The sequence below is a fragment of the Chiloscyllium punctatum genome, chromosome 16 (assembly GCF_047496795.1).
Source record: "Chiloscyllium punctatum isolate Juve2018m chromosome 16, sChiPun1.3, whole genome shotgun sequence".
NCBI classification, from domain to species: domain Eukaryota; kingdom Metazoa; phylum Chordata; class Chondrichthyes; order Orectolobiformes; family Hemiscylliidae; genus Chiloscyllium; species Chiloscyllium punctatum.
This window is the reverse complement of record NC_092754.1, coordinates 28,079,475-28,106,348: the sequence shown is the minus strand read 5'-3', so window position 1 is coordinate 28,106,348 and position 26,874 is coordinate 28,079,475. Positions and strand designations below refer to the sequence as shown.

Sequence of the window (26,874 nt, the reverse complement as noted above, 5' to 3'; positions counted from 1 at the left end):
TGATTAGAATGTTGCTTGTAGTTGCTTTAATTTCTGTAGTCAGTCCAAGTGACACAGATAATGATTCTCAATTTAAAAGGACTCTAATTAGATGTATCTCTGCGGTCAGGATCCCAGATGGGGTGTACACACTTAAGTGGATAAAAACTGCTTTGTGTCTGCTTTCTTGCTATTCAAGAACTCTCATTACAAAGTGTATTAAAGACACAATTAGGCTCAGCTCAATTTAACCCAGCTATAAGGGCACAATAATGATTAACCTAATGAGCTCCTCCATAAACAGGTGAGTGCATAATTTGAGCCCCTCAAATATTACTGTGTTCTGTTCATTCTTAAATCCTGTCAAGGTCAAAAAAGCTTTAATAATGAGGGCAACATTTTTAGTTTTCATGAGTGACTCCACAAAACTACTCTCAGTACAGCACTGATAGCTGATCAGAACCGCCATCAGCAATATTAGCAGTCAGGTATCTGAAGTTATGGCGCAATGTGAAGGATGGTAAACAACCAATTCCTTTCATCTTTCTTCAGTGATTGGGAAATGTAAAAATGCCTTTGTGGCAATGCTCACTCTAGCATTATACATTTATAAACCAATGATATTCATATTTTGGATTGAATATGTACTCTTACAACAGGATCGACGTGGCTACTGCTCAGCTCAGCAGCATTTTCAAGCAGAAAATAATGAAAGGTTTGGAAATTGCTCTGTAATAACACATTGTTAAGTGTTGGTAGAAGACAAACACAAAAACATCTATTTTGATGAAGGTCTAATCTAACAAATGTCTCAATTAAAACAACACTTGTGTACCAATTTCAATTTAAGTATTCCTACTATATCAAAGTAAATTCTAGGCTGCAGTTCCTAATGTAATGAGTAAATATATTTGGAGTTTAAGAGGATTATGCTATCCATAACATGGGTGTAAACATATTTTAATAACCTGTAGTCAGAGTCCACGTCAGTAAATCTGCTTTACCAATAGATAAGCACAGTAAAAATGCACAATTTTTATTAAACTCTATAAATACATTACAAAGAGGCAGAGCAGCTGCTCCCCAATTTCCAAGTTGCAGATGCTCAACAGGAAGTAGCACAATTACTGAAACTTGGTACTCTTCTTCACACCAATACGGATGCCAGACAGCTCACCACCATATCGATGCACTTCCGTACGGACCTCGCGTACCTGCGAAATTAACATCTCTCATTGACTGATTTAAACAAATTGCAGTATTCAACATAGGTTCACATGTTGTTAACTTTTAGGGAAATTAGAAAGAATGGCCCATTTTAAAGTAATGGTGTAACTTGTGTATGATACACTGGGATGTAGTTGCGTCAATTCTAAATATGGATTCAGTATAAATATGTACTCTGATCACCCAACATGTCAATATGGACCAAGTCTGGAAAATGAATTTGAATAGAGTCATAGAGATGTACAGCACGGAAACAGACCCTTTGGTCCAACCCTTTCACGCCAACCAGATATCCCAACCTAATCTGATCTGCCAGCACCAGGCCCATATCCCTTCAAACCCTTCCTATTCATATACCCATCCAGGTGCCTTTTAAATGTTGCAATTGTACCAGCCTCCACCACTTCCTCTGGCAGATCATTCCACACATGCACCACCCTGTGTGAAAAAGTTGCCCCTTAGGTCTCTCTTATATCTTTCCCCTCTCACCCTAAACCTATGCCCTCTAGTTCTGGACCCACCCACCCCAGGGAAAAGACCTATTTATCCAATCCAAGCCTCTCATGATCTTATTAACCTCTGCAAGGTCACTGCTCAGCCTCGGACGCTACAGGGAAAACAGTCCTGGTCTGTTCAGCCTCTCCCTATAGCTCAAATCCTCCAACTCTGGCAACAACTTTGTAAATCTTTTCTGAACCCTTTCAAGTCTCACAACATTTTTCCAATAGGAAGGAGACCAGAATTGCACGCAATATTCCAAAAGTGGCCTGATTAACGTTCTGTACAGCCGCAACAAGACCTCCCAACTCCTGTGCTCAATACTCTGACTGATAAAGGAAAGCATACCAAACGCCTTCTTCACTATCCTATTCACCTGCAACTCTACTTTCAAAGAGCTACGAACCTGCACTCCAAGGTCTCTGTTCAGCACCACTCCCCAGAACCCTACCTTAAATGTATAAGTCTTACTAAGATTTGCTTTCCCAAAATGCAGCACCTCACATTTATCTAAATTAAACTCCATCTACCACTCCTCAGCCCATTGGCACATCTGATCAAGATCCCTTTGTAATAGAGGTAACCTTCTTCACTATTCACTGCACCTCAGAGTTTGGTGTCATCTGCAAACTTACTAACTATACCTCTTAAGATCACATCCAAATCATTAATAATAGTTAGATTTTTTTTGACTGGCACAGACTCAATGGGCTGAAGGGCCCTTTTCTGTGCTGCATACTTCTATGACTCCTAAGAAATTAAAATATGTTTCAATCAAAGTGGAACTATTGGAGGGAATGCTCTTTTCTCTTGACGCAATAAGTCTCTTGGATGAATACTGGGCCATAATTAGTTATGGCACTCGCTGTTATTTAAATACATCAAATGAAAATGCACTTCAAAAGAGTTGCAGATCTGTGATTAAATATCACCATCCAAAAGTTGCAATCTGAGCTACACCATAATTTTGCAACTTGCTGTATTTACCCATTAATCTCACAAGAAAAAATGTCTCCATTGAGTTTAACAAAACTAAATGATAACAAGTAGATTGCCCCATTTCTTGAGGTGCTTTGTTTGGGAAGATTTTTTTAATGTTAGATTTTAAAAATATTTTATTCTTCGTTTTTTTCCCCAAAAACTAATCTCTCTCCCTGATTTGGTATGGAATTCAGTCCTTTATTTAGCCCTACTGAGCTGTTCTATTGTTTGCTTCCCAATTTTTAAATCTCGTATTGCAAGGTCCTTTGTTCAATCAGGTCCTATATGGACAAGTTTCTTCACTGTTGTTATTTCCTTGCACTATCAGCAAATTTCCAAGCAAATTGAGTTTTGTTTAACTGAATAGTACAGGAGAAAAATGTAAGGAACAAAACTCCCCTTTAGACAGCCTGTTACAGTAAATTTCATCCTAATTTGTATTCCGTTATGCTATGGACTTCTGTTCCATGCACTTTGCTCATTATCTCAATCCTTCAATTTATCACTCTTTCTTCCCCACCTCCAAAAAGATACTATCATAACTACAACAAAGAACATAACAGAGTTAAAAATCACACAACACCAGGTTATAGTCCATGAGGGTGTAATTGGAAGCACTAGCTTTTGGAGTCCTTCAGGTTGTTGTGGAGTATAAGATCCATACTCCACAACCACCTGATGAAGGAGCAGCATCCGAAAGCTAGTGCTTCCAATTAAACATGTTGGACTACAACCTGGTGTTTGTGATTTTTAACTTTGTACACCCTAGTCCAACACTGGCACCTCCAAATCAGAACATAACAGTACTTCAACTCAACGCTTTGCTACTTCACATACCAATCTAGAAACCAAAGTTATTTCTGAGGAAAATTTCTGCCGGGGCCAAGGGAACCACTTTTAGTTTTATTCAAGTTAAGAAAGTCTGACATGTCCTCTTCTGCCAATAAACAACAACTGAGACTCCCACACCAGACGTAAATAATTTATTTTGTTAACAAGCCGCTTTATTTAAGTGGCAATTTTCAACTCCTGCAATCTACTGGGGGGGGATCCCTTTACTTACCTGACCCTTCCTTCGTATTTTAGCACGTCTGAATTTCTCTCGGTGCTTGACTCGGGGATTACGATCAATCTTCTTCCTTTTAGGTGTGAGACCTTTGTTCTTGGCAATCTGTCAAAGATCGTACAGAGTTTGATGAGGATCCAGAGACAAATTTGACAGATATGTGACAAACAGGTTTGTAACCAATTGTGAACTGAAAGGTTCAGTGGCACATATCTGTACTAAAACAATTAAGAAACAGAAACTCCTGGAGAAACGTAGGAGGTCAGGCAGCATCATGGAGTGAAAAAGTGAGTTTTGAAGACTTGCATATTGGACTTGAAACATCAACTCAGTTTCCCTCTCCAGACATGATGGTAGACCTGCTGAGTTGCTTCCATCTTTTCTGTTCTCAATATCAGTTTCCTATACCAAAGTCTGATTAAATTGGCTGCTCTATGGTATATAATAACTGTATATATCATTTCAAAATTTTGAAACAGAACAGATATGTGGTTTCAGTTTTGTAAAGATAACGTTTTTAAAACAAAATTCAGAAGGTCGGTTGGAATAGTGAATTAAAGGCAAGAAGGCATCTTATTCAGTGTCTAGTTTAAAGATTAAATCTTTATTGTGCTAAGTTTACAATCAGGGAAAACAAATCAGAGGCAAGTTTAATTCAGAATAATCAAAAGCTGTCAGTCAGAAGAGTTTAGTTGTGGAGCTTCAAAGCTGAGTTTTTACAGAGGTTTTGAATTGTGTGAACAGAAAAGAGGTTGAGGCCCTCGGAATTGAAAACGGTTCATGCTGGCAGACTTAGAGAAAACATCAAACACTCAGTAGTTCAGGAAGGACAACTGAAAGAGAGTCAGTTAAGCATTAAAGAATTGAGGTAGAAATTAAAATTTCTCTGGGATTGAGTAACTGGAAAAATATTGCTCGAAAATCAATAGCAAAATAATATCTCAAACTATGTTAAGATCTTCCTAAACTCTTATCGTTTGTTTTTTCTTCTGTGCAATACTCGTTAATTTTGGTCAAGAACATTTGTAGCCTTTGTGAATATGTTTCAGTGACTAAACCTCCACACTAATCGCCTACACTTTTGGAACACTGTGTGCAATTGTGGTCTCCCTCCAATAAGGAGGATCTTGTGAAACTTGAAAGGGTTCAGAAAAGATTTACAAGAATGCTGCCAGGGTTGGAGGATTTGAGACATAGGGAGAGGCTGAATAGGTTGGGTGGCTGTTTTCCCTAGAGGGGTGACCTTACAAAAGGATTATAAAATCATGAGGGGCATGGGTCGAGTAAATAGACATGTTCTTTTCCCTGGGGTGGAGGAGTTCAGAACTAGACGGCATAGGTTTAGGGTGAGAGGGGAAAGATATAAAAGGTGTGTGTATGGAATGAGCTGACAGAAGAAGTGGTGGTGGAGCTTGTACAATTACAACATTTAAAAAAGGCATCTGGAGGGGGGCGGTATATGAATAGGAAGGGTTTAGAGGGATGTAGGTCAAGTGCTAGAAAATGGGACTAGATTAATTTATGATTACTGCTTGGCATGGATGAGTTTGACCAAAGGGTCTGTTTCCGTGCTGTACATCTCTATGACTCTTATTATGTCAGATTTTATTCTGCAATCTGACTTATTCAGTAGAGTTGTCAGCTGGGTTGTTCACAGAAAGTTTTGGATTCTTCACATGGAAAGCTCCCATCAAACCAGTCAGTTGGTAAACAAAAGACTTTCAGACAGATAACAAAGAGTAAACAAAATCACTGCTGTAGTGCCATTTACTTAGTAACATGGTACGTTAAATAGCACAAACATTCAGCTGTGCATCGACCACTCAACTGACATTTAAGATTATGAATGTCATTTTTAAAATCAAATAATAACTCAAAAGAAACAGCTTAAGTTTTAAGCTCTACTGAATATTACAGATTCAGGTCAAGACAGATAGAAAAAGGTTAAAAACGTTGCTCTAAAGTAGACAAACATATGTTAAAAGTGGAGTTAGAAACCTGGTATGTGATCTTTCTCTTTCCTTCTGGACCAAGTACTTCCTTTAGCACAGCACCGACCTCATTGCTGAAATACAAAACCCAATGTTATTCATTTGAATACTACAACAGTTACTCTCATCAATACTGAAGGTGCTTGTGGTAAGAAGTGATGGGAGAAGATGGAGGAAGTGTGTGATGGGAGACATTCCAGCTCTCAGAGATCAAGTCAGGATTAGAAGAATTTAGCATAAATGCATCATTTCTCGAATGAACTCTTTCCCTACTTCACAAAGTTCTGCACAGTAGGTTTTCCAAGCAGCTGCTTTTCATCCTTGAAATAACAAAACAGGTAAGTCAATTGCCACCCCTCAATTAATTCTTGCTGGGAATATTTTCTGTGGAGTGGCAAGGAAATAAAAAAAATTGAACCAAAAAATTCTATTTAAAAGGGGAGCTAAACCTTGTCACAGTAAACGAATAACCAATTTTGGGCAGTTTGCATTCACTTTACTTAACCCAATTGTTAATGCAGTGGACATGATATTTTTGCCTCCCCACTGTGCCAGCAATGCTAGGTTGAGTTCTTGTATCCCTACTGCATCCTTACCAGGGAATCAAACCAGAAATGTATAAGCATTACTATATGAAAGTAGGCAATTCAGTTCATTTTGAATTTTTATCTTAAGATCACAGTGACGTATACCCATCCTGTTGCCATCAGACTAGGAATGAGGGAAACTACGTTTCTGCATTTCCAATGAGTGACTCTGGATTGCCTAGTTGGACTTTGTGATTGAAACAGGCAATGCCAATATTTAAGAATGGGTAAATAGGTGGTTGATGAAAGAATGAACCACCTATTTACCCATTCTTAAATGTTGGCATTGCCTGTTTCAATCAAAGTCCAACTAGGCAATCCAGAGTCACTCATTGGAAAATGCAAAAACGTAGTTTCCCTCATTCCTAGTCTGATATCTCTAACAAAGATCAACAGCCCAAAGAACCTTGTCAAAAAATAAAAATGCCTCTGAGAAAAACTGAGGAGCCACAAGTAGAATATTCAACGTGGCTAAACCAAATATTTGGCAAATTGCCAAGTGCAGAATGTATTGCTTGCAAAAATAATAGACAAATACATGTGCTGAATTTATGTCAAAGGATAAATCAGAACTTACCTACAAAATTTTATAGTTATCTTTAAAACAAACTTAAGATGCAAGAATTAAGACAATTTCTTTCATGACATTTTCTTGTCATTAAACAGCTTCTAATTGAGAACAATTTAACCCAGCTATAAGGGCACAATAATGATCAAACTGTAAAAGTTATTCCTCAAACCAAAGGCGCATACATAACATGAATAATTTAGTTCTGTCATGAAGGGGTTCATTTAGAATACAACATGCTTTTTGTTAAAATAATTATTTGGAACAATGAAGTACAACATTATAATTAGGTTTTTATCTTCATAATAAAAACACAATTCAGTCTTTTCTTGATTTAATTTTTTCCTCAGCCTTTTTTCTGTTCATGCAATCCAACTGGAAATGAGAGGGAGTCACAAATGAGATGCTAAACTGCAATAATCGGTTCCAGGCTGCAGATCCTTGGATTAGAACCAGCAATCGTTTAAAACACTTTCTATCTACTCTATTCCACTCCTTCATAACTTTCAACATATCCATCAAACCACCACCGAATCTCCTTTGTTCTGACAAAATTAGTCTGAATTTCACAAAACATTTTCATATTTGTATTTCATCATATCAGGCAACATTCCAACAAATCTGAACTGTACTACTATTATATATAAATTTACCATTACAATACAAGCTAAGTTAAAATCACACAACACGGGTTATAGTCCAACAGGTTTATTTGGAACCAATAGCTTTTGGAGCACTGCTCCTTCATCAGGGGGCAGAACCACCTGATGAAGGAATAGTGCTCTGAAAGCTAGTGCTCCCAAATAAATCTGTTGGACTATAACCTGGTGTTGTGTGATTTTAACTTTGTACACCCCAGTCCAACACTGGCTCGTCCTGCCATGGCAGCCAATATTCCATTCATCAAGGTATTTATGTTTGAGAGGCTGGACTTAAAATCTTGTGAATATGAACCCTCACATTGTTCTTTCTCATTCGCATCAGGCATCTTTCCCTCATTCAGAATGTAGCTCAAACTTTCTGGTTTCCACATCATAGAGACCAGGTGCATTACTGAGATGCTTGTTGGGACACTGTGAGAGTTCTGATACACTAGAAATTGCCCAAGAAATTTAAAATACTGAGGGGCAAAATTCTCTGCTCTCCAGGACTTCTGCAAATATCTGAGTCAGTTAGAGGTGAAGACTGAGTAGAAGACTTTTAGGTACAGTACTTATTATGGTGGGGGTTGGTTAGCTCAGTTGGCTGTTCCCTGTAATTCCTATTCTCTACTAATACAGTAGTTTGTCAATGCTTTCTGAAAAGCCAATGTACACCTCTGGCTTCACTATGTCATACCTTCCCATCTTCAAGGCAGTAGTATCTCTTTTTAATATGAGAGACAATGCTTTGTTCACAACATCTTTACCCCAGAAAGTTAATTAGTTTAAACACTGCAGTGCACATCCCAACAGCCATTATTTTCCTGATTAAGGGACACAATCTAATACATGAAATATGCTTGCATATGAATGTATGAATGATCAGCACCTGTGATGTTGAGTTCTCTTTCTCTTTTCAGCCAGCCTCTCCTCCATTTCCTTATAATATTTGTATGCTGCTTCTTCATCTGTATCAGACTTGGAGTCCCCAGAAACTTTGTCGTCAGAGACCTACATCAAGACATTGATCCTGTTAAACTCAAGAAATGTGTGGAAAAACTGTCTATTCGTAGCAATGATTAAAGACAGATAAGAACAGATTCAGTCCGTCAAAGCTCACCATAAAACTTGAGTTTCACTTTCAATATTAAACTGGTGTGAAAACAGCCAGGGTCACTATCATATTTTCAAACATTGACAACTATATATAATTAACAATAACTACTCACCCTTCAAAATCTGGATTCTATCCTTACTAACGTGTAATGAAAGTCACCTCTATCTCACCTTTTCTTCCATTCGTTGTCCAGCTTTAGGCTGTTTGCTCAATTGAATCGGAACTTTTCTCCCCTCAGAGGAGAGTTGAACGTTTTTCGTAATTTCCAGGCTATCCTGGCTCAAAAGCTGCTGGATTTCAGACGACAGCTTCTCATCCAATCCAACGAGATCATTGATCAGCTGCAATGACAAAGCAGTCGTCAAATGCAAGAACACAGATGAGAAAAATCTGCATAACTTGCTTTTAATCCAACTATCATTTAGCAGAATTAAAAGCAAAATACATGACTACTGGGAATCTGAAACAGAAATAGAAAATGTTGAGAAACTCAGCAGGTTGGGCAGCAGCTGTGAAGGGGGAAACAGAATTAACATTTCATGTCCACCAGAAACTGTTCAGTACTAAAGGAAGGGAGTCATATAGGAATCAAAATGTATAATTCAATGAGATGCAATAAAGTAGATTGAGCCCAAGGCTTGTCTGCTCCCATTGGCTTTCTACTTTCTTTTTCTTTGGTTTTTCTTCTTTTGGGTCTAGAGTGTGGCAGGTGAGAGAGGAGGCCTCCAGTGGCAGCAGCAACACCAGGACAAGCCAGACGCAGCTCCTCTCCAGCCTGGTCCTCCTGGCGAGTAAGGAGCAGGTCCAGGGCTGACTCCCCTGGTCTGCACTCACAGGCTAGGTGAGGCTCCAGTTCCATGCTGGGCTCATGCATCTGAAGGAGAAAAGATGACAGTCTTGGAACAGCATGGCTATCTTCCAGTATGACAGTCTTGTTCTGGCACAGGTCTTGTCCCTGTGTGGATGTCTTCTTCATCTTCAGCTTTCAGGTGATCCAACTGCCTGACAGGTAACTACATCGAGTAGTGGTGGTCTTGTCCAAGATTGGCGGTCTCATCCTGGCTGGGTCTTCACAATATTCCATCATTCCTTAATCAGCTTTGAGCCCAGGAGCCATTAACTGAACTGTGATGAACTTTGCCTTAATTTTACTTTTTTAAAAACATTATTATGGATGACTTCTGTCATTGATGTCGGCATCATGGTGGAGCAACTTAAAACATTTCATTGTATTTTTTATATCAAAGTGCAGATGACAATATATTTTATTGTATTCTAATTCAGTTTCTCTCTTCATTGATGCTGCCTGACCTCCTGTGTTTCTCCAGCATCTTATCTTTATTATTGTTAAACTGGAAACCAGTTCACCCAAACCGGAGTAAAGTTATAGATTCTTCAGTAATCTTTGCAGCCCAGTGAATACAATGGGTGCTGCTTGAGCTGGGGTAGATGCTGATCAGACAGAATAAACCAAATCAGAGAATAATTCCAGAACTAAATCTTAATCGTTGTTTAAGAACACAGCATGGTGGCTCAGTGGTTAGCACTGCTGCCTCACAGCACCAGGGTCCCTGGTTCGATTCCAGTCTCAGGCGACTGTCTGTGTAGGTTTCCTCCGGGTGCTCCAGTTTCCTCCCACAGTCACAAAGATGTGCAGGTTAGGTGAATTGGCCATGCTAAATTGCCCATAGTGTTAGGTGTATTAGTCAGAGGGAAATGGGTCTGGGTGGGTTACTCTTCGGCGGGTTGGCATGGACTGGTTGGGCTGAAGGGTCTGTTTCCACACTAGGGAACCTAATCTAACTAGATTTTAAATGATAGACTGAAACGGACCCAGGCTATTCCTTTGACTGCAGCCATGGATACAGAGTGACACAAGGAAAATTGAAGTCCCTGGAGCAATTAAACCGCTGGATACTTACGTTTCTGTAGGTGAGAAGCCTCTCGATCACAGGGTGATTATGCACTGGGATCCTCTTGGCCTTCAGTACCAAGTAAAAACTGATGTTTGTGCAATAACTACAGATTACAGAGATTTTGTTAACAAGAAAATCACAAGTTTAAACCAAAAGTAAAATGTGGAATATTCAAGATATGGAAGACATCACATTGCTACTGGAAGTACAATTTTTTTTTTATGTACAATACTTCACACTTTAATGGTATAATACAAGAAATCCTCACATTCTCTCATCAGTTATTATTCCATGGTATTTGCTTCTATTCCTCAACGTGGGTTTCCTCCGGGTGCTCCGGTTTCCTCCCACAGTCCAAAGATGTGCAGGCCAGGTGAATTGGCCATGCTAAATTGCCCATAGTGTTAGGTAAGGGGTAAATGTAGATGTAGGGGTATGGGTGGGTTACGCTTCGGCGGGGCGGTGTGGACTTGTTGGGCCGAAGGGCCTGTTTCCACACTGAGTAATCTAATCTAATCTACATGTTGCTGAAATCCACATCTCTAACAATGTCATATACCATTTTAGACAATAATCAAATAAGCAGTTACCAAGGAGTAAAATGCACTTGATTAAAATACACGGACACTTTCCACTCTTCTAAAGGAATGTGCCAAAAATGGTGAAAGGACAAATGCAGACACCATGTAAATACAAGCATTTAGAGCATGTGGCCTTTACCCACTTTTATTTACTCATCAGAAATGCAATTAGCCACATACAGTGACTCATGACTAACATGCTGGACATATTGCATTTAAGGCAGCTGCTGGGTCTCCCATTCTTCCCCCGCCACCATCCCCTCCCCCGCTCCCCCTCAGTTTTTGGAAAAGATATAGATTCTCTAAGGTACTATGAAAGAAACATACTTCAGGTACAGATGGTACTTAGTCTGCACGTAGTGGGCACCCTGTGAATCAAGGGAGAACAATTATTACAGTATAATCAAGATAACTTGATCTCTCTCAATCCTCATCCACACTCATTTAGTTATTTGTTCCAGCATACCTTCCCTGCACGTATTTTCCCATTCTTCACCATATTCATTAGTGGATGCAGTTTATCCCTCAGCTCCATGAGCTGCAAAAAGGCAAATCAGAAACTAATCAAATGCTCTGAATGAAACTTGGCAACAGTAGCTTAACAATCAACACACAATCCTAAGAAGTGGCATGCAAATATTAAGACAGGAATTTCCAAGCTTTCTGTCTTCTTAACAGCTTATGTAAAGGAAGATTTGGACAGTTAATGATAAGCCAGACATTTCCTGCAAAATAAAAAAGGTGCATGGATTCAGTAGTGACCCCTAATCCATGCTTTCTGAAAACTGAGCTGTCACCAATTTTTCCTTGCTTTTTACATCAACAACTGTAACTTGAAAAGAAGCTAAAATGTACTAAATTCAGAAGAGACTCTGCCTGGAGTGGTGTTAACAATACTAATTCACAAGTAATATATAACTGAAGGTAATTGGCAATAAGCAAATCCTGTGCATTACAGTTAAAATTCCACTTCAGCTTTATTCATCCCCTTTCCCATCGTGCTGTACCATTAATACAAGACAGGTTGGATAGATCACTGGTAAGCAAGTTAAGCAACTTTGACTGTTTGAGCAACTTTCCAGTTTCTGTTCACAGATCAGAAAATTGGGAAGCAGCTAAGTGTATTAGGCCTGAATAAGCATCTCAACACCAAAATATTCTGGAAATCCTTACTGGAATGAACAGTTCCATTTCCATCAATGATCACACTATTCTCGTTTACTCTTCATATGACAAGCACAATTCATTGTTACCTTCTCAAGGACCATTTAGTGATAGACAATAAGTTCTGACTTTGCCAGCAATGTTCACATTCCAACAGCAAGTAAAGAGAACAAGTTACACGTAAAGTCTTTTTTGGCTCTACAGAGCACATCATCTGTTTAAAAAGTTGCTTTATTATATTTTAGATTTAGTTTTAATCCGATTTATATGCCACTTAACATCATTCAGAAATAAAACAGCATAACAGATGAATAAATTCAACATAAAGTTTCAATGTTTTAGTAACCTTTGCTTTGAAGTCCTGAATGAGTTCCAGAAGTTCTGGTGACTCCTTTTTCAGCAGACTCATCTGCTCTTTATGTGACATTTTCTTCAAATCCTTTTTGATTATCAGATCTTTTTGAGTCGCTTTTCCAGTTTCCTGCTCCTGGGCAAACGCCTGTGATAAGAACACAAAAATACTTAAATCATCAGCTGCGCCCTTATTGAAAATCCTGCCTCAACAGCAAATTTTACACTTAGACATGGATGACCTGATGCTGTTGAACATGAACAGCTTTTAAAGGTCAAAAAAAACTTGCAAAATATAAAGTGTGACAGTGACATGGTTCAGTCTCATTTTTTTTTAAGCAGAATGAGCTCTCTCTCCCACACACCTTCCTCCATCGACTTTTGGCAGACCAGACAGGCAGGTGCAAAGATTCTGCTTTTCCATCACTTTCTACAGGTCAACCCCGGCTATATGAAAGGATACAGTAAAGACACAAATGCCAGGAATACAGCTTAAATTAAGCAAGTATTGCAAAAACAAAATGAAAGTTGAGCCAAACCTAATTATTTGAAAGAAAGAAAACAAAGTCTGGACTGGCGTTTTGGCTTAAGATAAAAAATACAATTGAGAAGGATACCAGGGATGTCAAACAACACTTCAATTATATATAAAAAAAATTGATGGGGAACTACTTGCTCAAGGTTGATAGGGATAGGGAAGAGAAAGTTCTGTTCTGATAACTTGCTTTCAAGTCAACTTGACCTTACACACCAAATCTGAAGAAAGAACCACGTTCAGGCCTCAATATCCGTTGCTGGTTACCTGAATAAGGTCAAGTCCAAAGTCTTCCTCTGTCAGATTCTCTGCCAAACGCTTTTGAATATTCAAAGCTTCTTGTTCCTCCTCCTGAGCTTCTGCCAGTGCTTCTTCCTTACCCTTACCACCTGTGTTTAAACAGCCAGAAACAGAGAACCCAGTCATGGTAAATTTGTGCATCTGTACTTTACTACTAAATTTTCATCAGGACAAAATAGTAAAAAGTCAAAAATTAAAGGTTATAATTTTCTGAGGATTCTCATGTCAAAACAAATAGATTACCAATTAGGTAATTTTCAAGACTTGAAGCAAAATTGCAATAGTGCATCACATTTCAGCTGTGTCACTATAAGAAGAGCATTTAGAAACTACTGCTACATTCACACAACTCCCAGGATCAGTGGCAGGGAATTTCAAACAAGTCATGCATTGCTATAGAGTCGCTCAGAGATGAGACTTCAAGTAAACATTTACTGATCCAGATATCTCCGTATCAACATCTACTGGTTCTAAAAGGTTGGATGTTGAGGAAATCTGCAACTCAGATACAACTTATTGCATCTTAAACAATATAAAGAATGATAATGGACACTTGAGACATAGCGTGCTAAAGTGGATTCTCATTGCAATTATTAAGACCTAACATTATTCTCAAGGTATTTGCAGATGAAGAAAATCCCTCTTTCCAGAATAAAAATTTCGGTGTCTAAGCAACTAACTTGAGAACAAAACCACAATATGTAAACATGGAGGTACAGGATTCCTTGATTAACATTTAACATCTACAGAAGAAGACAATGTACTGAATGAGAAGGTAGAGAATTTGGGCATAGAATCCTACAGCATGGAAACAACCCTTGCTCCTCGGATGCTGTGCTTTTCTAGCACCACACTCTTCAACTCTGATCTCCAGCATCCGCAGTGCTCACTTTCTCCTTCAGTCCAACCAGTCCATGTTAACCATTATCCCAAACTAAATTAGCTCCACTTGCCTCATATCCCTCCAAACATTTCTTATTCATGTCCTTACCTAAGTGTCTTTTAAATGTTGTAATTGTACCCATATCCACCACTTCCTCTGGAAGTTCATTCCACATACATGAACCACACAGTGTAAAAAAATTGCCCAGTTTTAAAAAAATCTTTCTCCTCTCAACTTAAAAATATGCCCTTTAGTCTTGAAAGCCCCTACCCTAAGGAAAAGACACGTGCCATTCACTTTATCTATATCCCACAATTTATTTTTTGGTTTATAATCCTCTTAAAATGTCACCACTCAACCTCCTAGGCTCCAGTGAAAAAAGTCCCAGCATCTCCTTATAACTCAAACTCTCATTCCTGGCAACATCCTGGTAAATCTCTTCTGAACCCTCTCCAACTTAATAATATCCTTTCTACACCAGAACTTGACACAGTACTCCTGAAGAGGCTTCACCAATGTCCTGTACAACCTTAACATAGTGTCCCAACTCCTATACTCAAAAAGACTGAGCAATGAAGGCAGGCACACTAAACACCTTCTTAGCCACTATCTACATGTGATGCAACCTTTGAAGAATTATATACCTAATCCCCTGGATCTTTCTGTTCCACAACACTACCCAAGGCCCTACTTTTATACTTTGTATAAGTCTTGCCTTTGTTTGTTTTACCAAATTGCAATATCTCACATTTATTCAAATTAAACTCCATTGCCACTCTTCAGCCCATTGACCCAATTAATCAAAATCTCTCCATAATCTTAGATAACATTTTTCACTGACTACTACACCACCAATCTTGTGTCATCTGCAAACTTACTTACCACACTTTCTATAATCTCATCTAAATCATTTATATAAATGACAAACAAACATGGATGCAGCAGCCAGGTCCTAAAATCTAGGAGAATGCAAAGTAAACTAATCTGCATTAACTCTAGTATACTCCAGAATATGCAATGAGCAATTAGCCTTCATTTGTTGCAATTTCCAACAATACACCATCAATACATAGTGTGACAACATTCTCGCTGCTACTCAGAAAACCTCTTATCACATTCCAAGGGCAGCAAATGGCCTTGGTACAAATGAATTGAGTATCCCTAGTGGGCGGCACGGTGGCACAGTGGTTAGCACTGCTGCCTCGCAGCGCCGGAGATCCAGGTTCAATTCCCGCCTCAGGCGACTGACTGTGTGGAGTTTGCACGTTCTCCCCGTGTCTGCGTGGGTTTCCTCCGGGTGCTCCGGTTTCCTCCCACAGTCCAAAGATGTGCAGGTCAGGTGAATTGGCCATGCTAAATTGCCCGTAGTGTTAGGTCAGGGGTAGATGTAGATGTAGGGGTATGGGTGGGTTACGCTTCGGCGGGCGCGGTGTGGACTTGTTGGGCCGAAGGGCCTGTTTCCACACTGTAAGTAATCTAATCTAAAACTCAAGTATCAGTAGACAGCTGTAACTTTAGTATCATCAGTTCTGATTAGATAATGTCCAAAACATGAGCCTATTTTCTCATTCTGGTAATAACTGATCGATTGTATAGTTCCCACCTTAAAATGAATATCTTGTAATTCTCAGAGATGCTCGGAGTGCAAAGCATGCAACAAAAATGAAATATCTATCAAGAATTGGTCTACAATTTGACAAAATGCAACCTATGGAGGAAATCGTTCCCTTGTTGCTGAAGACAGTTCAAGATGGGAAATTAATGCACATACGTGAAAGCTCGTCCATATAGTCTGTGCTGTAATACATTACTTTCTTCTGGCCCCAGGCTAACTCATTGGGGAGATCTACAAAACAAAAAAAGCAAAACAAAATTAGATTTAGTGTAAAGCAAATAATAACATATTAGAAACTGTTCTTCCAATTAGGTAGTTTTAAGTAGGGATATGTCTTGGTCAGATGGTTCAAAACATAGTGCAATAACTCTCATTTCAAGAAATAAATACTCAGAATTTACAAGGCAAGATAATATTATAGGATTTATTAAAAATAACTGAGGAAAACAGCTGGTACACTTGGTCAACAAGAAATGGGATTGTCAATCTCACTCTTCAGACAAGAATTTACTCCTTAACAAAAAAAAAAGGGTGAGCTTGTGGGGAAAGTAGAAGCTGGCTGCAAACAATTCTACAGGCGTACAGAAAGAAGAAAATCAGTGAAGACAAATGTAGGCCCCTTTCAGTCAGAAACAGGAGAATTTATAATGGAAAACAAAGAAATGGCTAACCAACTATATAAGTATTTTAGTTCTGCATTCATAAAGGACACAATATAAACATCAAAAATGCTGGGAAATAGTGTTTAAAGAGAGTGCAGTATTACCAGGGAACGGACTTTGGAGAAGTTGATGGGATTTAAGGCTGATAAATCCCCAGGGCCTGATTATCTTACATCCCAGAGTACTTAAAGTGGCCCGAGAAATATTGGATGCATTGAAGAATGATTTTATTGTTGCATGTATTTTACATTGAGAAAAACAGTAAAATACAGTGGAAAGCTTGTCCACTGTTGCCATGATCCAGTGCCATTTTGAGTTGTTTTAAGAATGAGACAAGATATAGTTTAAAGAAAGTTAAATCAGCCCTGAGACAGCTAATCAATGACAATGCCTTGCCACCATCCACACTAGAACCAACCAACACTGAAGTCGCACTCTTCAGGTACCATCTTTCACTGCTGAGCTGATTCTTCTTCGTCATCGCGCTGCCATCATTGGTGATCCCTTCCCAGATTCTATAGCCTCTGGAATAGTTCCTACACATTGGAGAGTAGCTAACATAACCCTTCTATTTAAGAAGGGGGAAGAGAGAGAAAACTGGGAATGTGGACCTGTCAGCCTAATGTGAAAAGTGAGAAAAATGTTGGGAGTCTCTTACAAAAGAATTGATAATTCAGCATTTGAAAAATAGTGGCAGGTTTGAACATAGTCAGCATGGCTTTACAAAAGGGAACTCAAACTTCATAAATCTACTAGAATTCTTCGAGAACGTAATTAATTGAGTGATTGAACGGGAGCCAAATGGATGTGGCTTATATGGATTTTCAAAAAACTTTCAACAACACTCCACATAAGAGATTAGAATGTAAAATTAAAACATATAGGATAAGGGGTAGCGTATCAAGACGAATAGAAATTTGGTTGGCAAACAGGAAACAAAGAGTTGGAGTAAACGGGTCTCTCTCGGAATGGTAGGCGATGACCAATCGAGTATCACAGGGATCAGTGCAAGGAATCCAGCTATTCACAATATATTAGTGATGTGGATCAGGAAACATGTTTTCAGATGACACAAAGCTGGGTAGGAGGAGCAGCTGTGAGGATGATGCAGAGCTGCTTCAGTGTGATTTGGACAAGACAAGGGAGTGACTGATGAAGTAAAATGTGGACAAATATGACATTATCAACGTCAAAAGCAAAAACAGAAAAGCAGATTTTATGTGAATTATTATAAGTTGAAAGAGGGAGATGTGCAAGAAGAGCAGGATGTCATTGTACACCAGTTGCTGAAGGTAATCAAGGTGCAGCAGGCAGTACAGATGGCAAACAATATTTGAGCCTTCACATCAAGAGGGTTCGAGCACAAGAGCCGGTCTATCCTGCTTCAACTGTACACCACGTTGATGGGACCACATCTGGAATATTGAGTGTGGTTTGGTTTCCTTCTGTGAGGAAAGATGTTCTTGCAATATAGGGAGTGCAGCAAAGATTTACCAGACTGATTCTAGGAATGGCAGGACTGACCTATGAGAGGCTGAAATCACTGGAGTTTAGAAGAATGAGTAGGGATCACAGAAACCTATATAATTCTAACCAGGCTAGACAGGGTAAATAAGAGGATCTTTCTGATGACAAGGGAGTACAGCACCAGGGGTCAAAGTCTAAGGAAACGGGGAGAAATTTGTTACCTGCCCCTACTTTCTATGTTCCTATGATGGTGGATGACCATTTCAGTATTGCAGAATGCAGCTTCCACCACCAGAGGGCACTCCAGCACTGGCTTAACGAGCCCAATAAAAGCTAACTGTGAGGTTGCTGATGGGGAAGCGACAAACATGAGCATACCTATCCCTGGACATTGTGGCACTACGGTCCTGGAAAATTCACCTAACCCCTCTCTGCAATCATATAGGATTTCTCTTCATTGAAGTCAAACCCACTAAAGGGGATTTCAGAGTAGACAGGTGAAAAGTGATTGATACGTGTTGCTGAAACTGCATGCATTATGTAGAATCATTGCAGCACCAAGCTCACCAGCTTCCAATTTGCCCTCAAGGTCACTATCCATGTCAACATCCTCCTCATCGTCATTATCCTCATCTTCCTCATCATCCTCGTCTTCCTCATCATCCTCTGAGTCAGGTATCTCCAAGGACATCACCTCTTCCTGTTGAAGCATTCAGGAAAAAATGTTAATTTTTAAAATGAATTTCTACCTTCATAGATATATGCCACATGATAACCAAAGGCATTATTCTGTAGAAACAGTAGCAATCAGTGCAAGAAACCAGGGACATTTTCCTTTTAGTTTTCACACAGTAGCCAGGCAAATTCAACAGATGCCAACAAGGCTGAAACATATGAGGATAAAAACGGACGAGAATTAAGTGGTGACAAAGTTGTTAGACTGATGAGGCGAAGGGAAAATTATAAAAAGGCCAGTCAACTGCCTCAGGAGACTGGAGCATTCTTGCAGGATACAGGCAGGCTTGACAAGTGGCAGCAGTACCACCTCAGGTGATCAAAGTGGTTTCACCAAGTTACTTTGAACTTCAGCAACTCAGAACAATGCTTGTCAGTATAGGGAGTGTAAAATTTCACAGAAATAACTATTATTTTATCACATTATTGGTCATTCAGAGCAAGTGCAAAAATGCCAAATCGAACGTTTTTCCTTACAGGTGCAAGACAAAAAGCTTCAGTAGTGTTAATCGCTCTTCAGCGCATCGTGTACAAAAGCGACTCATCAGACTTGCTTAGTACGAGCACATCCACCTTCCATTTCTGCTGTGGCTCAGTTGGTAACATACAACATAATCCAGCAAAATTCACATTATCTGGCTAAAAGAAGCCAAAATACTTTGGCAACCAGAATCTCTTATTTTTCCCCTCATCAACATCCATGATTATGCACATTTCAGCAACTGGAAGCTATACCAGTGATAAATGACAACCAACAATTTGGCCACCTGCAGGTGGCCAGAGTTTTATAACAGTAAAGCTAAAAAGTTACTAATGTTCTTTATAGATGATCACTTGCTGTTGCAGTACTTATTCAGTAACGTTTTTGACTTCAAACAGCCCATGACTGTAGACTCATGAATTACTGATAGAACACAAAGTGATCTGGTGGTACATGATTTTAATCAAAGTCAACACTCCTTCTGTTAATTAGCATTTTTGATTTACTGACACACATTGGTTCCAATGCATGGCAGAGAACTCAAATCTTACTGGATAAACAGACATATTAAGTTATTTTTCACAAGTGGATTTAGAAACAAAGGTTGTCTGAAAAGTCAAGCATTCTTTGCAGGATTCAGTGTCAGTGCAGTAGAGATGATCACACTAACCTCATCCATCGAGTCTTCGTTTGCATCATCCAGCATGACTCCATCAGCCAGCAGCTTCTGGAACACAAAATTACACCATCAGTATCCACAATAAAGAGGATTTAAGTTTAACAATTCTGCAACGGGAAAACTTCAAACATACTATTGTTCTTTTGCTTAAACTCGATTTGGCAAATGAGGTTACATATTTTTAATGGACTACTTTCTATAAAGATACCTTTCCTCTGGAGTATTGTGTGCTGTTCTGGTCACCACACTACAGCAATGACGTTGAGCCCTTGAAGAGGTGCAAAAAATAGGTTTGCCAGAATATTGCCTGGATTGAAATGTATTAGTTACAAGGAAAGGTTGGACTAACTTGGGTTGCTTTCACTAGAGTGGAGACCAAGGGGGTAACCTAATAGAAGGATATAAAAATTGAGAGGCATTGATAGGGTGGATAGTTGGGAGTCTTTTTTCCCTAGGATGGAAATATTAGATTCTAGGGGGCATGGGTTTAAGGTGAGGGGGCAGAAGTTTAAAGGGAACGTGTGAGGAAAGGTTTTTTTTAAAAACGCAAATGATAGTAGGTTCCTAGAACGCACTACCAGGGGAGGTGGTAGAAGCAGAGATTATAGATGCACACGAGCAAGCTGGACCACATGCAGGCAGCTGGGATTAGTTTTGAATGGCATCATGGTGGACTGAAGGGTTTCTGCTGTACTGCCCTATGCTCTTCCCAGTCTTTCACCCTTTCAACAGAGTATTCATAAGGTGATAAAGATTCATTGCTTAATTTTGAAACTTCGAACATCCCATGAATACTAAAGAGTACGTGGGAGGAATTAAATACCATCCCTATCACTGGAGAAATAGTAGTAGACAATCAACTGGGGCTAAAGACAGTTAAGTTCCCTTGCCCCGGAGGCTTGCATCCTAAAATACGTAGCTACAGAGATAGTGAATGCATCGGTTGTAATTTTCCAAAACTCCTTGGATTCTGGAGAAGTACTAGAGGATTGGAAAACTGCTAATGTAAATCCCCTATTCAAAAAGGGAAGAGGGCAAGAAGCAGATAACTCTAGGACAATTAGTCTCTCATCTATTGTTGGAAAAGTATTGCAATCAATTCTTAAAGGAAGTAATAGCAGAACATTATAAAAATTATAATCTAATTAGGCAGAGTCAACGTGGCTTCATGAAAAGGAAATTGTGTCTGACTAATATATTAGAGATGTTCGAGCAAGTCTCAACCAGAATGGATAGAAGGGAACCAGCAAAGGTGTTGTGTTTGGACTTCTACAAGGCATTCGAAAATGTCTTGCAAAAGGTTCAATCAAAAGGGCCCATGATGCTGGAGGTAATGTATTGGTTAATGGGTAGGAAAAAGGTAAAAACAATGCAGATGCTGGAAACCAGATTCTGGATTAGAATGGTGCTGGAAAAGCACAGCAGTTCAGGCAGCATCCGAGGAGCAGTAAAATCAACGTTTCGGGCAAAAGCCCTTCATCAGGAATACAGCAATAATGGGTAGGAAACAAAGAATGGGAATAAGGGGATGTTTTTCAGATTGGTGATCTGTAACAAGTGGGGTTCCACAAGGATCATTGCTGGGATTACAATGGTTTATCATATATAGTAATGACTTGAAGTAAGGAAGTGAATGTATTGTTGCCAAACATTTGTAGAACAAAAGAAAAGTATTATTATTGAACAGTGGAGCAGACTCAAGTATTTTCCAAGCCATACTTACTGTTACATTTCAGTCACACACTTGAGTCAACTAGATTATAAATATCCACATTGATAACTAACTGTCAATATCTATTTCTCATACTTTAACAACTGCCTTCCCCCTACTGTGGCAGTGTAGTAACTTGGTTTTGCAGTTGCAAGATCACCAGCCTGTTGTGTCAAGAAATTTTGTATGTCCCAACTGCTTACAATATTCCCTTAAAATTAGCTACTTATTAAGTTACAATAAAACTTCAACCATTGTTCCTTCACCTTCTAACCAGGCTTCACCTGCCTTTGTCTCATCTCCCCACATGAAATACAATGGGAGATTGCCCAGTTACACGCACGTTAGATCAAAAGAAAAATTTCCTAACTTCAGAGCTACAGTGATGAAGAGTGTCTCAAACTCACCTGGAGCTTCTTCTGATGAAATTCATCCACGTCATCATTAAAATATTCCGAAGAATTCTGCAAGGGGACAAGAAAAGAATATTTTCTTGTCAAACAAATGCTCCAGGCCCACATTCCACTTCATTGTCACCGCAGCACATATCAATCCTGACTTGTCCTAAATGCAGCAGCCAGTTAGCTAGTACCACAGTGTTGACCATGGCAAATTCAAAGGTGGCTGATAATTTGGAATATTATTGCAGCAATACATATTATATAAACAGACACACAAAGAATCTTTATTATTGAACTTATTCAAGTCATTAAGTTATCTTCTGTCTTCCCAATTTCCACAGTGTTATTGAAGAGAAGTTTGTTTTGTTCACAGAATCACATTTTTTAAACTGAAAATTCAGAAAAATTCCAACTTGTGAGCATTGATACACATGTAGATGTGTTTTATGACTAAATCCCAAGCAATTTTACATCATCCGTGGACTGAGAGATCATTTCATTCTTCAATTACTCTTAAAACAGAATAAAACATGAGAAACATAGGACAGAAATGACTCAAAGTTTTACCACTGGTGTTATCAAAGAGAGTTCTAAAAAAAGTCAGACATAGAACCAAATATTTCAGGTGACTTATGGCTGGTGGAGACACTCAGATGACAAGCAACATGAGTTCGACTGGGACAACACTACTATTATAGGACAAGCCAAACAAGAGAACAGCCAGGGAATTCCTAGAGGCATGGCACTCATCCACTGAGTCAATCAATAAGCACATCGACCCGGACCCAATATACCGGCCATTGCAGCGGACAGCTGGAAGTGACAACTAGAAGCGGTAGATACAAATCACTATAAATGCTAGAGGAAAGATCACAGGAGGCTCCCAAGCACTGAGGATGTCCTCTAGACAGGGGACGAAACATCTGCAACACAAATTCCCAGCTCAGCGAACAGAACCACAACAACAAAATAGGACCATGTACACCCAAGGGGAGGAAGTGAGGACTGCACATGCTGGAGACTAGAGTCGAGAGTGTGGTGCTGGAAAAGCACACTGATCAGGCCGCATCCGAGGAGCAGGAGAATCGATGTTTTGGGCATAAGCCCTTCATCAGGAATGAAGCTTGTGGGCTGGGGCTGAGAGATAAATGATAGGGGTTGGGGTTGGGGGGAGGTAGCTGGGAAAGCAATAAGTGGATGAAGGTGATAGGTCAGAGGGGACAGTGACGGACGGGTCTGGAGGGTAGTGCCAAGTTGGAGGCTTGGGATTGAGATAATGTGGGCGGAGGAGAAATGAGGAGGTTGTTGAAATCCACATTTAGCCCATGTGATTACAGGTTCCAAGGTGGAATATGAGGTGTTTGGGGAGCACCACCTTATTCTACAACTGAACTTATATAGCACCATTAATTTAGTTAAGTATCCAAAGGTACTTCAAAGAACTGTGATCATAGGGAGGCTGACAGTGTATTACACAACAGGAGATGAAAAAAAACGTGTGGTCAAAGATGTCGATTTTAAGGAGTGCCTGACAAGTAGGCAAATAAGATAGTGACAGAGGAGTTTAGGGAGCAAAACTCCAGACCTGACAACGTATGTAGCCGAAACACCATTGTCTTAGAGGGATTAAAATTAGGGCTGCTGATTGGATCAGAATTGGAGGATTGCAAACATTTGAAGGTTGAATGGCTGAAGGAGATTCCAGAAATAGGAAGGAGTAAGGCTATGGAAGAATTTGAAAACAAGAATGAGCATTTTAAAATTGAAGCAGTGCCTGATTAGGATGCAATGTAGGACTACAAATACAGGGGTGATGGATGAAGGTGGACGTAACCAGCAATTTTCAATGCCTTGTGTTTACAGGATAGAATAAAGGAGGTCAAGCATAACCATAACAAAATAATCACGTACATCAATAACAAGGATATTGAGGAGTACTACAGCAGAAAACGAACAGAAAGCAGTCAGGCATTTTGGAAGGTGGGAATAGGCAATGCATATGAAAGAATGGTTCATCGCTCTTCTCTGCTTTCTATCCCTTAACCAATTTTGCACCCACACTAATTGTCCCTTTAAATCCCAGAAACTTTAATTTTGTTAATATGTCTGTTATGTGGCAGTAAAGTACTTTTTAAAAATTCTATATATATAGCAACTGTATTCTCATGAAGTCTTTGTTCCATCTACATAGTAAGTCAAATTAATGTACAATCCTAAAATGTATGTCCTCTGCAAGGCAATTAGGAACCAGGTTCACCCTTTAATACTTACATCATCTGGATTTGGTAATTTGCTGTTTGTCTGAGAGTCATAAGTATCATCATCCACCTGCTGTTTGAGCTTCAGTCTACTGGACCTGCTGCAAAGTAAACAATTTGAAAGTAAGGTCACCCATGTTAACTGTTCCTCTCTCTATAAATGCTGCTAGAACTGCTATTTCCAACATTTACTGTTTTAACTGTAAATTCACAATACAAACTATTGCACAAAATTCCCACCCATTCAGTTTAAAACTGAGTCCAATTTAGATTTTCTGTCTTATATAGCCTTGTAACATTTTTTTCTGGTTATTTGCAGACTAAGCAGTAAGGAACCAGTAAAAGTGTGTAACAAAATAAAGCCCTATCTAGTCTTAGTATCAGGTGAGGAAGTTCAGGTGGTGGGACCCAAGCCATTGGAAACAAAGCTGACCACCTAAAACTATTGGTGGAAAGAGGACTTTCAATCTAAGCTACAAAAACAGAAATGGCGAGAAAAGCTGAGCTCATTATAAACCCATTGTTGACCACTAATAGTCCCCATTACTAGCTATTCACTCTTTGTCCAACTGTTCTTCTCTCCTTTGGGCTCTTTCTCCACCTATCAATTACTCCTTACCATTCCCCCCACCCTATTCCACACATAAAATCTAAATTTTCCCTAGCTACCAGCGGTTCTGCAAGTCACTGGGTCTGAAACGTTAACTCTGATTTCTCTCATTCTGCAAGTCACTGGGTCTGAAACGTTAACTCTGATTTCTCTCAATGTGGAGATGCCAGTGTTGTACTGGGGTGGACAAAGTCACACAACACCAGGTTATAGTTCAGCAGTTTTATATAAAATCACAAGCTATCAGAGAAAGGTTCCTTCATCAGTACTTCACCTGACAAAGGTAAAAAATCACAACACCAGGTTATAATCCAACAGGGTTATTTGGAAGCACTAGCTTTCAGAGCGCTGCTCCTTCATCAGGTGGTTGTGAAGTGTAAGATCATACAACACAGAATGTATAACAAAAGATTACAGTGTGGTGCCATAGAAATGAAATTGAAAAAAACATGGATTGTTTGTTAAGTCTTCCATCTATTAGAATGACCACATTAGTCTCGGTTATTTCATATGTAAATCCTAGTGGTTCTTTTATATGTAAATCCCAGAATTTTTAAAAAGTTACATTCTCAAGATAGCTTTAACAATAGGTGCCATCTCAGCTCAGATATTCCCACAAAATCACTCTGAACATTGGGAAACAGACAGACTTTAACCTTACACCTTTAATGCAGTATTTGAGCTGAGATGATCTATTGTTAAAGCTATCTTGAGAACGCAACTTTCAAAAAGGTTATGGAATTTACATATGAAAGAACAAAAACTAACATGGTCATTCCTGATGAAGGGCTTATGCCCGAAATATCGATTCGCCTGCTCCTTGGATGCTGCCTGACCCGCTGTGCTTTTCCAGCTCCACACTGTCGACTCTAACCTCTTGAGTGATTTTAACTTTGTCAGGATTTGGAGGTGCCAGTTGAGCTGGGGTGGACAAAGGGGGCAGCGCTCCAAAAGCTTATGATTTTAAATAAACCTGTTGGACTATAACTTGGTGTCATAAGATTTCCGACTGATCCACAGATGCTGCTAAACCTTTCCATCTATTTCTGGTTTTGTTTATGATTTCCAGCATCCGCAGTTTCTTTCGGTCTTTTTAAAAAAAAAATCAATCTAAGTTAGATGGCTACGAGTCCAGGGTCTGAGAAAGAAAGAGAATATTCTTTCTTTATCCGTTTACAGCTGAATACAGCAACTCGGATTGAGCATCAGGCCGGGGGGGAAATGGGAAGCTCAAACTCCTTTCCATTCCCTTCCCTTCCCTTCCTTTCCCCCAATATTTTTTTTTGCCCAACTCTCGACCTATCTTCGTTCCCTGGAAACACCTCCTGCCCATGACAGTGCCCTCTCCCCTGTGTCAGCAACGACTCTCTTACCGGAGGCTCCTCATGGTCTCCGACAGCAACTTGGTCCCACCCTTTAATGTCCCGGACACAACGAGGGTGAAATGTAACCGTTCCCCCTCCAGGCGAGGGTCGCGAAAAGCCGAAATGCTTAGAATATCGATTTAGTTTTGCTTGGATGCCGCTTTACACGTCGAATGTTCCCTCTGCAGCCTGGTTTTCGTTTCAGATTTAAAGCACACTCAACATTTTTTGGATTGTTACTTCTCTCTTACCCGGAACCTTTCCGTCACCGGACAATTTCCGGTATGCGGTGGCCTATTCCATTGTAACTGAAAGGGGGAGAGTGTGTTCACCCACCCTGTATTTGAGATAGTGTTAGTTGACTCCTTTAATATTAGAAGTAAAATTCATTTTAAATAGACGTGCATTAAATATATTACGATTAAGATTGTGAAGTTGTGACTCTGTTTCCGTGATGACAAGACCTTTAGCTGTAGTTCTCCCCTTGACGCGTGTAAGTGGACGGT

General features: G+C 39.5%; 1 protein-coding gene across 1 annotated transcript; it reads right to left on the bottom strand.

Moving 5' to 3' along the window:
• Positions 1-994: 994 nt before the first annotated feature.
• On the bottom strand, positions 995-26,612 carry utp3 (UTP3 small subunit processome component). Its single transcript, XM_072586633.1, has 16 exons — positions 26,378-26,612; positions 24,408-24,495; positions 22,143-22,199; positions 20,016-20,072; positions 18,697-18,829; positions 16,157-16,231; positions 13,470-13,591; positions 12,663-12,815; positions 11,619-11,690; positions 11,480-11,520; positions 10,578-10,674; positions 8,826-8,996; positions 8,428-8,549; positions 5,750-5,816; positions 3,749-3,856; positions 995-1,193 (listed from the first exon to the last, which is right to left on the bottom strand). Exons 1-16 carry the CDS (start codon positions 26,389-26,391, stop codon positions 1,104-1,106), a joined length of 1,467 nt encoding a protein of 488 aa, XP_072442734.1. The 5' UTR covers positions 26,392-26,612; the 3' UTR covers positions 995-1,103.
• Positions 26,613-26,874: the final 262 nt, after the last annotated feature.

Excerpts from the sequence above, each read along its gene's own strand:
- utp3 (XM_072586633.1), bottom strand. Across the intron at positions 12,816-13,469 it reads TTGGACTTGACCTTATTCAG|GCGTTTGCCCAGGAGCAGGA; the intron begins GTAACCAGCAAC and ends TTCTTATCACAG. Across the intron at positions 8,997-10,577 it reads GGCTTCTCACCTACAGAAAC|CTGATCAATGATCTCGTTGG; the intron begins GTAAGTATCCAG and ends TTGTCATTGCAG.